Source organism: Pelophylax lessonae, assembly GCF_965119305.1.
Source record: "Pelophylax lessonae genome assembly, chromosome: 1".
Taxonomy (NCBI): domain Eukaryota; kingdom Metazoa; phylum Chordata; class Amphibia; order Anura; family Ranidae; genus Pelophylax; species Pelophylax lessonae.
The window spans coordinates 751,573,783-751,587,562 of NC_138768.1; the positions used below are offsets into that span (position 1 = coordinate 751,573,783).

General features: G+C 45.0%; 1 protein-coding gene across 4 annotated transcripts in view; it reads left to right on the forward strand.

Annotated features, from left to right (window-relative positions):
• Nucleotides 1-10,239, forward strand: part of ATP8A1 (ATPase phospholipid transporting 8A1) — a 473,872-nt gene extending 463,633 nt beyond the window's left edge. For all 4 annotated transcript variants that reach the window (XM_082272128.1, XM_082272127.1, XM_082272129.1 and 1 more), the window contains one exon: nt 9,201-10,239. In XM_082272128.1, coding sequence (XP_082128254.1) covers nt 9,201-9,298 — 98 coding nt within the window. In that variant the 3' untranslated portion in view covers nt 9,299-10,239. The remainder of the gene's footprint in view (nt 1-9,200) is intronic.
• The last annotated feature ends 3,541 nt before the right edge of the window (nt 10,240-13,780 follow it).

Genomic DNA, 13,780 nt, shown 5'->3' on the forward strand with positions numbered 1-13,780 from the left:
TACCCCTGAAAAGGGAGAAGGGGCGAGATACCCTGCCCCCCTCCCTAATAGCGGCCATCGGGTCATGGTAGAGGAGCTGCACCCAGGAAATAAAATTCTCGCCAAACCCAAACCGGGACATGACTGCCCACAGGTAATCCCATTCTACACTATCAAACGCTTTTTGTGCGTCGAGGGAAAGCAGAGCCCTACTACCCCCATTATCCGCCTGGGACTGCAAATTCAGAAACAAGCGACGGAGATTAATGGATGTCGACTTTTGCGGCATAAACCCCGACTGATCGGAGTGGACAATAGACGCAACCACCTGATTAAGCCGTAACGCCAAGGCCTTTGCCAAAATTTTAATATCACTCTGTAAAAGCGAAATAGGGCGGTAGGAACCAGGGTCCAGACCATCCTTCCCCGGCTTCAACAAAAGGATAATATTAGCCTTGGTCATGGAAAGAGGCAACCGCATGTTCCATTTAGCCTCCGTAAAGACCTCCAGGAGATGGGGTAACGTCTCATCTGCATATTCCTTATACACCTCCATCGGTATCCCATCCTCCCCCGGCGCCTTGGAATTGGGAAAAGACGCCGACACACACTGCAGTTCCTCCAGGGTAAGAGGAGCCTCGAGTAAGGCCCTCTCCGGGTCCGACAAGGAAGGCAGGGGGATAGCTCCCACATACTCCAAAAGCTCCGCGGCCGAGTGCCCCGAACGGGATCTATACAGGGATTCATAATATTCCAGCAGCACATCCAGGACCTGATCAGGGGCATTAACTACCCTACCCTCACTGTTTTTAAGAGCTCCTATTGGCGGCGTCATTTGATGAGAGCGGGCAATCCTGGCCAGAAGGCGACCGGTGGATTCCCCCTCCTCATAGTATGCCTGCCTTTGAAAAAATCTCCGCCGCTCAGCCCCAGAAGTATTGATACGGAGAAGAGCCTCCTGGGCCACCAGCCATCCCTCCCTGTTGGCCTCCGAGGGGTCCGCCACATAGCGGGCCTCCAGCTGAGTCACCAGTCCTTCCGCCAACGTCCCCTGAGCAGCCGTGTTTTGCTTGATGGCCCGAACCTCTCGGATGAACAAGCCCCGTAGATAGGCCTTAAAGGCTTCCCACTGAATGCCCCGCTCCCCTACAGCGTCATGCATCACCCAAAACTCACGCATAGCCGCCCTGAGACGGTCATGTGAAGGAAACAGGTGCAACCAAAAAGCATTTAACTTCCATGGAGCCCTTTGCAACGTGGCACTGGGGCGCACCGCAAGGCACACCACCAGTGGAGAGTGGTCCGAGACGCCCCGAGGAGCGTAGCGGACATCCTCGACAAATCTGATGGCGGGGGAAGAGCAGAGGCATAGGTCAATGCGCGATAAGGAGGTATGAGTCTTCGAGAAACATGAAAAGACTCTGGCTCCTGGATTACGGAGCTAAAATTCCAATTTTACTTGTTTTAGAATCATGGTAAACTAATGAAGAGATTGTCAACAGGCTGTATTCATACAGCAATGCTTCCTTTCTACGATCTTAGTGCCAATGTTATCAGTGTACACATCATGAGACTTTTCAGTCTACCTACCACCAGGGAACAACTCTGAGATGCACCAACCACTAGAGTTGTTTAACCACTTTACCACCGGAGGATTTTGCTGTCTTACATCCAGGCCACTTTTTTCGATTCGGCACTGTGCGAATTTAACTGACAATTGCACGGTCGTGCGATGCCGTACCCAAACGAAATTTACGTCCTTTTTTTCCCACAGACAGAGCTTTCTTTTGGTGGTATTTGATCACCTGTGCGATTTTTACTTTTTGCGCTATAAACAAAAAAAAGCGTTTATTTTGAAAAAATAATATTTTTAACATTTTTTTATATGAAATTCCCCCCCAAAAAAAGTAAAAATCAAATGTTTTTAAAATTTTTGGCCAATTTGTTTTCTGCTACCTATGTTTGGTAAAAAAAATCACAATAAGCGTATTTTGATTGGTTTGCGCAAAAGTTATTGCGTTTACTAACTAAGGGAAAGATTTTTGTCATTTTTGGTGTTTTTTTTTTTTTTTTTTACGAGTAATCTCGGCGATCTGCGATTTTTTTTTTTTGCGGAACTGCGACATTGCAGCGGACAGATCGGACCCTTGACTGACATTTTTGACACTTTTGGGGTTACCAGTGACATTACTGCAGTAATCCGTGCTATATATATGCACTGTTACTGTAAAAATGACACTGGCAGGGAAGGGGTTAATTTTATTGGAGAGGGAGGGGTTAATGTATGCCTGGTGCTTACTGAAGTGTGTGGGGGGAGGTGACTGAGTGATTCAGGGACAGATTGGATGTTCAGCTATGCTGAACACTCCGATCTGTGACTCCCTGTCACTTAGGAGATCCGCCCGCTCTGTTTACACAGGCGGGCGGATCTCCAAACTAGATTCCCCGACGATCGGGGAAGAGCAGCGGCGATCGCCGCCGCTCCTCCCCTGGCCCGACTCCCGCTGTGAATGAAAACAGCGGGAGCGCCGCCTACAGGGGAGGAGTCTTCTTTACGAAAAAATAATGAATGCATTTTTTGCAGCTAAAAAAATATGAATTTATATATTTTTTTGAAATGGGCCTGTAAAGCATTGCACCCACGATCTGTTGATTGCCTACAGACTGTGTAGCTGTCTAGCCGTACCTCTGATATGGCCAGGCAGTTACACTGTGACAGGAAGACTAAATGAACTACTACAGCACTCAACAGCTCTGTGGTAGTTCATTGGGAACTACAAGCTGACAGCCGCAAAAGGCTCACGGACCTTGTAGTGTTCCCGCCCAGCCACGTTTTTGTAGATTGTGACAGCTAGCGGGAGGGAGAAAATGCCCCACTAGCTGTCAGACCTGGGGCAGGTGCATCTGTTACATGTTACACCCTGAATATGGCTTTAACATGTTACAAAAGGTGAACCTATCTTTCTCTATCGCTCATTGACAGACGTAGTCTTCTTGATTCTCAAGAGCTGGGTTATGTTGTCTCCGCAGGAGTAGGACTAGGCAGAAAGACAAAACGTTCTGGCTCCACCTTAGGGGCAGTCCCTGAGGGCATATCCTCCCTCTCTCTGCTACAGGGAATCATTTTTTTTCTGTCTAGTCAGGAGTAAGGACCTAAGCTCCTTGCTGGGAACTTTTTGGTCCTGGCAAGATTTTTTCTTTAGAAGAAATATTTTTTAGGTAGTTTTTTCTCCAGTGTTTTTCCTGTGAGATCTTCAAGCAAAAAACGCCGGACTGGGCGACACTAGTGGTCACCCCAGCCGGCCTACGAGCGCGCGCAGACCATTGCATTGCGCTTGGTCGGCCGCGACACATTCAAGTAAGTATGCGGGGCCGGGCGACGGGCTGGATGTTGGGGCGGCCATGTTTCATGAGCCCAGCTACCTCGTGGAGAGCTGGGAACGCCGGAAGGCGTACACAGGGGGCGGAGCCACGTCCTTCTACCCGGGAAAAAGCAACAGCTCCTTCCAGTCTGTAAAGACAGACGCTGACTGCAGTTGGTTGGAAACTTCACTGCATCGGTTGGTGAGCCTTGGGGGTCCCTCTCTCTCTCTGTGGGATCGAGAAGCAGGTACTCTGAGGGGCGCTATTGCGCTAGGGGGAGACACATAAAAAAAAAAAAAAAAAAAAAAAATTAAAAAAAAAAAAAAGAGGTATTTTTTATTTAAAAAAAAAAAAAAAAAGTTTTTTTGTGTTTTCTGGCAAAGGTGTCCTGAATTATCATGGACCCTGCCACTCATGTATCTCCTCCGGATCCCCTCGAGGGGTCTGCGGGATCCTCCAGCACCCCACTGACGATTAAATCATTGTCCGCTATTATGGAAGCTTGTGTCCCGGGTGGAAGTGGCTTGTCAGGGACAGGGCGCAAGTAAGCGACCCCCGCCTAACCCCTTATTATCTGAAACCTCGGATTCAGACTCTGAGCCTATTTCTGCAGTTGCAGGTACTTCATCTGGTATTGGTGTCTCGTGTACTGTCTTTTTCAGACAGTGAGGAGGATGTTTCGGCATCAGCCATAGCCAGAGAGGAAGCGTTGGTAAACGCACTCATGGTATCTGTTCAAGAGACCTTAAGATTACAGGGTATTCCGTCAGAAATAGCTGAAACTGAAATCCCTTTTGGGACTAAAAACGCATCTAGTGGCGAAGGTTTTTTCCATTGCCCAAATGTTTTGGCAATCCAATCAAAGAAGAATGGAGTCTGCCAAAACGCATTTCTACTATTTCTAAACGCATTAACAGGCGTTATCCGTTTGAGGAAACCCTCATTAAGAAATGGACAGAACCACCTGTGGTGGATTCACCAATTGCTAGATTTAATAAAGCCACGGTTATTCCTCTAGAAGACGCTCCGTCTTTTAAAGATCCAGTGGATCGCAAGATAGAAGCTATGTCTCGCACCATGTTTACCTTGATTGGATCAGCTTTCAGACCAATAATTGCTATTGGTCTGGTTTCGCAGGCTGTAACTGTATGGACCAAGTGGTTACGCCGGGACCTAGAAGAGGTCCCTCAGGCGGTATCAGATTTGTTGGAACAGATGATACAGGGGTTACAGTTTGTGTGTGATGCGGCGTTAGACGCCACTTCATTATTGGCGCGAGCATCTGTCTCAGCGGTGGTTCTCAAGCGTACACTGTGGCTAAAAGGTTGGTTAGCCGACCAAGGTTCCAAAAAAGCATGGCTAATTTCCCCTTTTTAGGAGAGCGTCTATTTGGAGCCAACTTAGATGAGATCATTAAGGATCTCACGGGTGGAAAGAGCACCTTTTTACCGCAAAATTTTAAAGGTAAAGGAACTCGTCAAAGACGAGGGCCTTCTTTTTCTGCTCACAAGAGGTTTTTCTCGTCCCGCGGGTGAAAAAATTAAGTCCTCCAAAGCTCCTGCAGGAGGCGTCAGGGGTCGTTGGTCGGGCAAGCAAAAGCCCGCCCCCTCTAGACCTGAAGATAACCGTCCAAAGCCTGAAGGTGCGCCCCCCACCCATAACTGGGGTGGGGGGACGTCTTCGCCGGTTCCCAGATCCATGGCTTTCCAGAATCCCGGACAGATGGGTTTGCGAAGTCATAAGGTCAGGGTACAAGATCGAGCTTCGATCTCTCCCACCGGCGCGATTCTTCCCTTCCACTAGCCGACTATCCCCGGATCGTTTAGACGATCTGTGGAGAGCAGTCACAGATTTACTACAACAAGGAGTGGTAGTCCACGTTCCTTGGACAGAACGCTTTCAGGGGTTTTTATTCAAACCTATTTACAATACTCAGGAAAGAGGGCAAAGTGCGTCCAATTCTGGACTTAAGGGCACTCAATTCTTTTGTCTACATAAGAAGATTCAGAATGGAGTCCATTCGCACAGTAGCAGCCTTTCTGCATCCAGGGGATGTCCTAGCGTCCATAGACATCTAGGACGCATATCTTCACATTCCCATTTTCGCAGGACATCAGCGGTTTCTACGTTTTTCCGTAGAAGAGAACCACTATCAGTTTGTGGCGTTACCTCTCGGTCTCGCCACGGCTCCGCGGGTCTTCACGAAGGTGTTGGCCCCAATGTTGGCACTTCTGCGCCAAAGAGGCATATCGATTCTAGGTTACCTAGACGATCTTCTGCTTCATGCAGAGTCTCCTCAGACCTTACTACAAAACATAGAAATTACTATGATTTCTTTACAGGAATTCGGGTGGCTGGTGAACCAGCAAAAGTCATTTCTGGTTCCCACCCAGAGGCTCGAATATCTGGGTCTAATTCTAGACACAGTCAGGACAAGAGTTTTTTCTTCCGGTAGGGAAACTCCGAAAGATTCAATCAGCAGTCCACCAACAGCTGGTCTTCCCTTCGGACTTGCATGAGGGGTCTGGGGTTGATGGTGGCTTCCTTCGAAGCAGTCCCATTTGCCCAGTCCCATACCCGAATTCTTCAGCAAGAGATTCCTCTCAGATGGAATCGGAATCCGGAATCCCTGGACAATCAGATCCGATTGAGCAAACAGACCAGAGAGTCTCTGGTCTGGTGGCTTCGGTCTCCGATGCTCAGCCAGGGAAAGTCATTTCTGCCAATATATTGGACGACAGTGACCACGGATGCCAGTCTATCCGGATGGGGAGGAATTCTCGGTCAGTTATCTGTCCAGGGACTTTGGTCCCCGGAAGAATCCAGGTTACCGATAAATGTATTGAAACTGAGAGCGATCAGACTTTGTCTGATTCACTGGACCGAGCAGCTCCAGGGCAGCCCGGTTCGGATCCAGTCGGACAACGCCACGGCCGTGGCTTATGTCAATCACCAGGGGGGCACCAAGAGTGTCCGAGCGGCCAAAGAAGTGGCTTGCATTCTTCGCTGGGCGGAACGATTTGTTCCAGCAATCTCTGCGGTGTTCATTCCGGGGGTGGAGAATTGGCAGGCAGATTATCTCAGCCGTCAGACTCTGGATCAGGGGGAATGGTCCCTCCATCCAGACGTTTTCCACCAGTTGTGCCTACGATGGGGCACCCCGGATATGGATCTGTTGGCATCTCGATTCAACAGGAAAGTTCAGAGATTCGTGGCTCGCTCCCGCGATCCTCTAGCAGAAACCGCAGACACACTGATCGCCCCGTGGGGGCAATACGAGCTAATGTATGCCTTCCCTCCTCTTGGGTTACTGCCAAGACTTCTTCGCAAGATAGAGGAGGAAGGAATTCCAGTAATCCTGGCATCTCCGGACTGGCCTCGTCGAGCTTGTTACGCCGACTTGGTCAGACTGATGGCGGACGTCCCGTGGAGACTTCCTCTCAGGGAGGATCTACTGTCTCAGGGACCGATCTTCCATCCTGCTTTACGATTGCTGGTTTTAAACGGCCTGGATATTGAGACCCAGGTGCTGAAGGACAAGGGATTGTCAGCTTCAGTTATTCCTACTCTAGTTAAAACAAGGAAAGCGACTTCCAGAAAGATTATCATCGTACATGGAAGTCTTATATTGTGTGATGTGAATCCCTTGGGTTCCATCTACATCTTTATTCGGTAGTCCGAATATTGGCTTTCTGCAACAGGGAGTTGAGCAGAAGCTGGCCTTGAGTGTTATCAAGGGTCTGGTTTCAGCATTTGCTATCTTCTTTCAGAAGCTTTTGTCTACTCATTCCTTGGTGCGGAATTTCATCCAGGGGGTGCGACACCTGGCTCTGCCAGTGCACGCGCCGTTACCATCCTGGGATCTTAATTTGGTGCTGTCGGTTCTTCAGACACCTCCCTTTGAAAATATCAGGGAGATTCCCTTGCCTACTTTATCCCAGAAGGTGGTCTTCTTGGTGGCTATCACTTCTGCACGCAGGGCGTCAGAACTGGCTGCATTATACTATTGTTCCCCAGATCTGGTGGTTCATAGGGATAAGGTTGTTCTTCATCCGAATCCATCCTTCCTTCTAAGGTGGTTTCAAAGTTTCATTGAATAAGGACAGTGTATTGTCCTTCCTATGTCCTTAGCCCAATCATCCTCGAGAATTTGCATGGCATTCCTTGGATGTAGTTCGGGCGATCAGGATATACTTGAATACTACGGATTCAATTTGTAAGACGGATTCACTGTTTGTGATCACGGATGGCCCTAAGAAGGGGTTGCCTGTTCTGCTGCGACCATCCTTAGATGGATCAGACAGACGGTGGTATAGGCTTATTTTATCTAAGGGTCGGGATCCCCCGTTCCCTGTTAAGGCGCATTCTACTCGGGCGCTTAGAGTTTCCTGGACCTTCCGCCATCAGGCGTCAGTGGTTCAGGTTTTCAAGGCGACTGTTTAGTAGTCGGTTCATACCTTTACAATATTGTATAAGGTTTATGTGATGGCATCGTCAGATGCCTCTTCTGGCTGCAAGGTTCCTGCAGGCCACTGTTTGAGGAGACTGTTGGTCTACCTCGAGGATTTGTGGGGTAGGTCTCATCTGTTTACTCGATGAGTCCTTTGATACTTCTGGTTGGCTCCGGTTGGGCCTTCTAGATTGGATTTTGATTCTGTCAATCCCACCCCTCATTTTGTGGCACTGCTTCTGGATGTCCCAGCTCTTGAGAATCAAGAAGACTACGTCTGTCAATGAGCGATAGAGAAAAATGGATTTTTGTAAGATCTTACCGTAAAATCCTTTTCTCTTAAGCTCATTGACAGACGTAGTACCCGCCCCTCTATCATTGAGTTGGGTTGGGTTAAATTCTCTGTACTGCTTTAAAACAGAACTGATTCCCTGTAGCAGAGAGAGGGAGGATATGCCCTCAGGGACTGCCCCTAAGGTGGAGCCAGAACGTTTTGTCTTTCTGCCTAGTCCTACTCCTGCGGAGACAACATAACCCAGCTCTTGAGAATCAAGAAGACTACGTCTGTCAATGAGCTTAAGAGAAAAGGATTTTACGGTAAGATCTTACAAAAATCCATTTTTTAAACCTATTTTACTTTTCCCAAGAAGGTCATCAGCGACCGTTAACAAGTCAGTTTTGCTCATGTCTTTAAAAAAAAAAAAAAAAAATATGTAAAACAATTGTTTTGAATACAATGTTACCTAATATACATCTATCCAATTGCTTGCAAGTATAGATAACATTCACCTTTGGAAGTTCCTGAGGACTGCCATTGCCACCATCTTCAGAAACAGCCAAAACCAGGAATTATAAATGAGTTCTGATGGGTTTCAACATTTTAGCACCCTTACTGTTTTATGTTACCCAAATAGGTTCAATGGCCAATTTAGTAAAACCCTGATAAGCAAAAGGGGTGTGGAGGTTGGATATGTTGAAGAAGGTGCCGAGTTAGTTTGACCCTCATCCCTTAGCTAATGGAAAGCATATACAAGGAAAAGACCCCCCTGGACGGGTATTAACTCAGATATATATAAAAAAGAAAAATATTTTATTGTGTAGACAATATATACAAAATTGGCAATGGGCAGGATATTGCACAATTGAGAAATGATTAAAAAACATTAAAGACTCTTTTGCAATATCAGATAATAAGTGACTAGTCCAACATGGAGGAACCTGAGGTATGGTGCTGGAGACCCTACGCGTTTCAATGTGAATCTTCCTCAGGGGTCTTTTTGACCGTGGTTCCAATTTTTTATTAATTTTAAATATTCTAAGAATGGATAAGAACAAAAAAATAGTTTGCATTGTAATATAATTTAGTAAAATCCTGATAGTTATTAATTCCTCATTTTTTGTTCCACAGATGGTTATGCTTTCTCCCAAGATGAAAATGGCATTGTCTCACAATCTGAAGTGATTAGAGCATATGACACCACAAAACAGAAGCCAGAGGAATGGTGAAACATCTGTGCACTGGAGGAGGCTCGCGAAATATCAAAGTTACTATTTAGGTTCCAAAAGATCTGTGGTGAAAACTGTCTACAATTAAATAAAAAAAAAAAATAGAATCAACATAGAACAAGTTGTTGATATTCAAGCAACCATAAAAATTAGTTTAGGCTTAAAGACTAATACTTGCTATAAGCCTTGGCTTAGCCAGGAAGGTGTTTCAGTATTAATTAGTAAAGGATCTCTTGCTGCCTTAGTAACCAGCAAGTTTACTACATCCACACCATCAAAGAGCATCATTCTACAGGACTGATGTGCCAGCTGGGAAATCCAACTAGAGTTCGAGAACACAAAACCATAAGGCGTGCTAAGCTACAGGACTGCTGTTTACGTCGTTCTGGAGGGTTACGTGTCAAACTATTTTAATAAATGAGTTTGCCAAAGAAGTCGATGAGTTTTTTTGACTGCTAGAGTCTTTCAAGACCTAAAGAGCAGTAATACATGTATTGTTCAAAACTAAGAAGGAAAATATGGAACCAGAGTTTGAGGGCTCCGTTCATTTGCTGGAAGGGCACTTGTTTTTATTATCTGTGACATTTTACACCTTCAGCCTTATTCATGCTGTTCTGTTTATCTTGTGGAGTAAAAATTTGAATGCTGCCCTCCTGCTTGCTTGTGTATTTCAAGATGCAAGCGTTGATGCGTTTCTGTTAACACTTTTTTTTTTTTTCCTGATTTTATTTAGTTAAAATTGTTGACTTCCTTGATGTCTTAAATAGGAGAAATTGTGTGTCACTTTCTAAATCATTCAACTGCACTTGATCATCTTATTGTGTAAATTGAAGACTTGTTTTGTGTTCTGCACATAGTGGTTAGCAAACTAAGTCAAGATTTTTATATTCGTCAGTGAATCTTTGAGTTGATACACCTTACAATAAAAAAGAAAAACCTTACTGCTTACAGTGATTTTGTACGTTCTGTACAAATGAATCTGTATTAGTCAAGATCTAAAATATCCCTGCTTTCTTCTTTGCACTATTATCGTGAGGAAAAGTTTACATGAAGAAAAAAAACTCCTTTATGAACGAGTTTATATAATTTATAAATTGATATTTATAATTATATGCTTCCCATTCTTTCCATGTATGGCTTCATTTGATGGAGTAACTAGCAGTCGCTTTGCTTTTCTGGAATCGTGCTTGTCATTTGCGGTTCTTTGCTTCCTGACGTTTTCTCTGTTTCTTCTTTCTCCTTCCCTCCCATGTATGATGTGCCTTTAGCAGCTTCAGGCTCGCCCTTGATATTACCGATACGAACTGTATCATCCATAGGAGGATCAGGCATTATTCACAGGTACACTCTCTTGTTAGCATTGCTTGCTATGGTCCCATAGCTCTCTGATTTTCTCTTCTATGTACAGACATTTTTTTTTTGCTGGTCACTTTATAGCCTACATGACTTCATATGTGTCAGTGTATGCAGGCTGGTAAAATGCAACATCGTTTAATAGAAATTTAGATTGTTTACAATAGCCTGTGTGAATAGACCCTATTTGAGCAAAGTAGTTTCTCTTGGCCTTGAATTCTGCAGCATTGCAAAATGCCCTTGGAAATGCATTGAAAAGAAAAAATGACAACCTGCACGGTTTGTATGGGCGTATTTAAAGCGGATCGTCATTGCATTCAAAAACACTATTTCATTCATTTTTAATATTCAAAGCAAACTCCACCATCCATCCATGTCTCTATGCTTTATTTTGTTGAAAAATCACTTTGAAAACACCCCCCTAGCATTTCTTGCCTCTGACCATCTTGAGTAAGGGTAAATTATTTATCTAGCATTTACTTCTGGGAATCCATCTTCCCTTAACTCATGCATGCAGGAGAGTGTACTTACAGTATCTCACAAAAGTGAGTACATTCTTCACATTTTAGTTAATATTTAATTATATATTTTCATGTGACAACACTGAAGATATGAAACTTTGCTACAAAGTAAAGTAGTGAGTGTACAGCTTGTATAACAGTGTAAATTTGCTGTTCCCTCAAAAAAAAAAGCAACACACAGCAATTAATGTCTAAACCGCTGGCAAAATGTCCAAATAGGGCCCAACGTGTCAATATTTTATGTGGCCACCATTATTTTCCAGCACTGTCTTAACCCTCTTGGGCATGGAGTTCACCAGAGCTTCACAGGTTGCCACTGGATTCCTCTTCCACTCCTTCATGACGACATCATGGAGCTGGTGGATGTTAGAGACCTTGCGCTCCTCCACCTTCTGTTTAAGGATGCCCCACAGATGCTCAATAGGGTTTAGGTCTGGAGACCTGCTTGGCCAGTCCATCACCTTTACCCTCAGCTTCTTTAGCAAGGCAGAGGTCGTCTTGGACCCTCTAAGTGAAAGAACTCTGAGGATCTGAAAAAAGAATTGTTGCTCTACATAAAGATGGCCTAGGCTATAAGAAGATTGGCAAGACCCTGAAACTGAGCTGCAGCACAGTGGCCAAGACCGGACAGGTTGGTTCTACTCAGAACAGGCCTCGCCATGGTCGACCATAGAAGTTGAGTACTTCATCTCCAGAGGTTGTCTTTGGTAAATAGATGTATGAATGCTACCATCATTGCTGCAGAGGGGGGGGGTCAGCTTGTCAGTGCTCAGACCATAAGCTGCACACTGCATCACATTGGTCTGCATGGCTGTTGTCCAAGAAGGAATTCTCTTCTTAAGATGATGCAAAAGAAAGCCCACAAACAGTTTGCTGAAGATAAACAGACTAAGGACATGGATTACTGGAACCATGTCCTATGGTCTGATGAAACTAGGATAAACTTATTTGGTTCAAATGGTGTCGAGCATGTGTGGGGGCAACCAGGTGAGGAGTACAAAGACAAGTGTGTCTTACCTACAGTCAAGCATGGTGGTGGGAGTGTCATGGTATGGGGCTGCATGAGTGATGCTGGCACTGGGGAGCTACAGTTCATTGAGAAAACCATGAATGCCAATATGTACTGTGACATACTGAAGCAGAGCATGATCCCCTTCCTTCAGAGACTGGGCAGCAGGGTAGTATTCCAACATAACGACCTAAGGAAGCTGAGGGTAAAGGTGATGGACTGGCCAAGACCGCCTCCAGACCTAAACCCTATTGAGCATCTGTGGGGCATCCTCAAATGGAAAGTGGAGAAGTGAAAGGTCTCTGATATCCGCCAGCTCTGTCATGGAGGAGAGGAAGAAGACTCCAGTGGCAACCTGTGAAACTCTGGTGAACTCCATCCCCAAGAGGGTTAAGGCAGTGCTAGAAAATAATGGCAGCCACACAATATTGACACTTTGGGCCTAATTTGGACATTTTTTGCTAGGAGTGTACTCACTTTTTTGCCAGCGGTTATTTTGAGGGGACAGCAAATTTACACTGTTACCCAAGCTGTACATTCACTACTACATTGTAGCAAAGTGTCATGTCTTCAGTGTTGTCACATGAAAAGATGTAATATTTACAAAAATGTGAGGGGTGTACTCACTTTTGTGAGATACTGTAGGTGAGAAAACCCCTCCATGTCCTACCCCCTGAAGATCCCTGGGATGTATGATGGCATGTGCCTAGGCATGAAACCAGGAAATGTAAAAATTAAAAAGTTTTTACTTGATTTGGGAAATTGAAGTTCCACTCTAGTTCAGGATAATCGTATATTTAAAACTAAAATGAATTGCTTAAAAAAGTTTTCTAATACATTTATCATTGATATGCATAGTTTATATAGCTGCTCAGCTCAGACTTTCAAAATAAAAGTAAAACCCTAATAAACTTTTAGAGTAGTAGTCAGCGGGAACCGAGAAGTGCCATTACATACATACATGACTACCCTTTCACGATCACAATTTCATGCTGGAACAGGCTACCTATCAGTGTAGGAGGGGGTGGGCTGGCCTTAGAATAGCAAGTGTTGATATTTTCAATAGAGCAGTGTGGTATTAGGGGTGCCTGGGATGATTCGGCAGTCATATGATAGGTGCAGGCAACTCTACGAACCTGTATAGTATTGCTGTAGTCAGTTGAATAGGTTTTTACATGCAATTGGGAACTTCAAATGATGGTGGTGTCAAGACTGAGAGATACCGAAAACAAAGGAGGGGGTGGAAGTTTTAAACCTGTTGCATGTAAAAACCTATTCAACTGACTACAGCAATACTATACAGGTTCGTAGAGTTGCCTGCACCTATCAGATGACTGCCGAATCATCCCAGGCACCCCTAATACCACACTGCCCGACACCTTTAAGAGGTGGTCAACACCTTTAAGAGGTGGATTGTACAGATATTAAAAAACTGCATCTCAGCAAGTGCAGTAGAAGATGGCATAAGAGACTTGATTACCGAAATGTAGCACATATTATCAAAGTGCCCAGAGCATGACTGTCCTCCCTATTTCAGCCATCTACTGAAACAGCTACTGCTTCACTGACATTTTTTTTCAGGCCTTCAGAACTAATCTT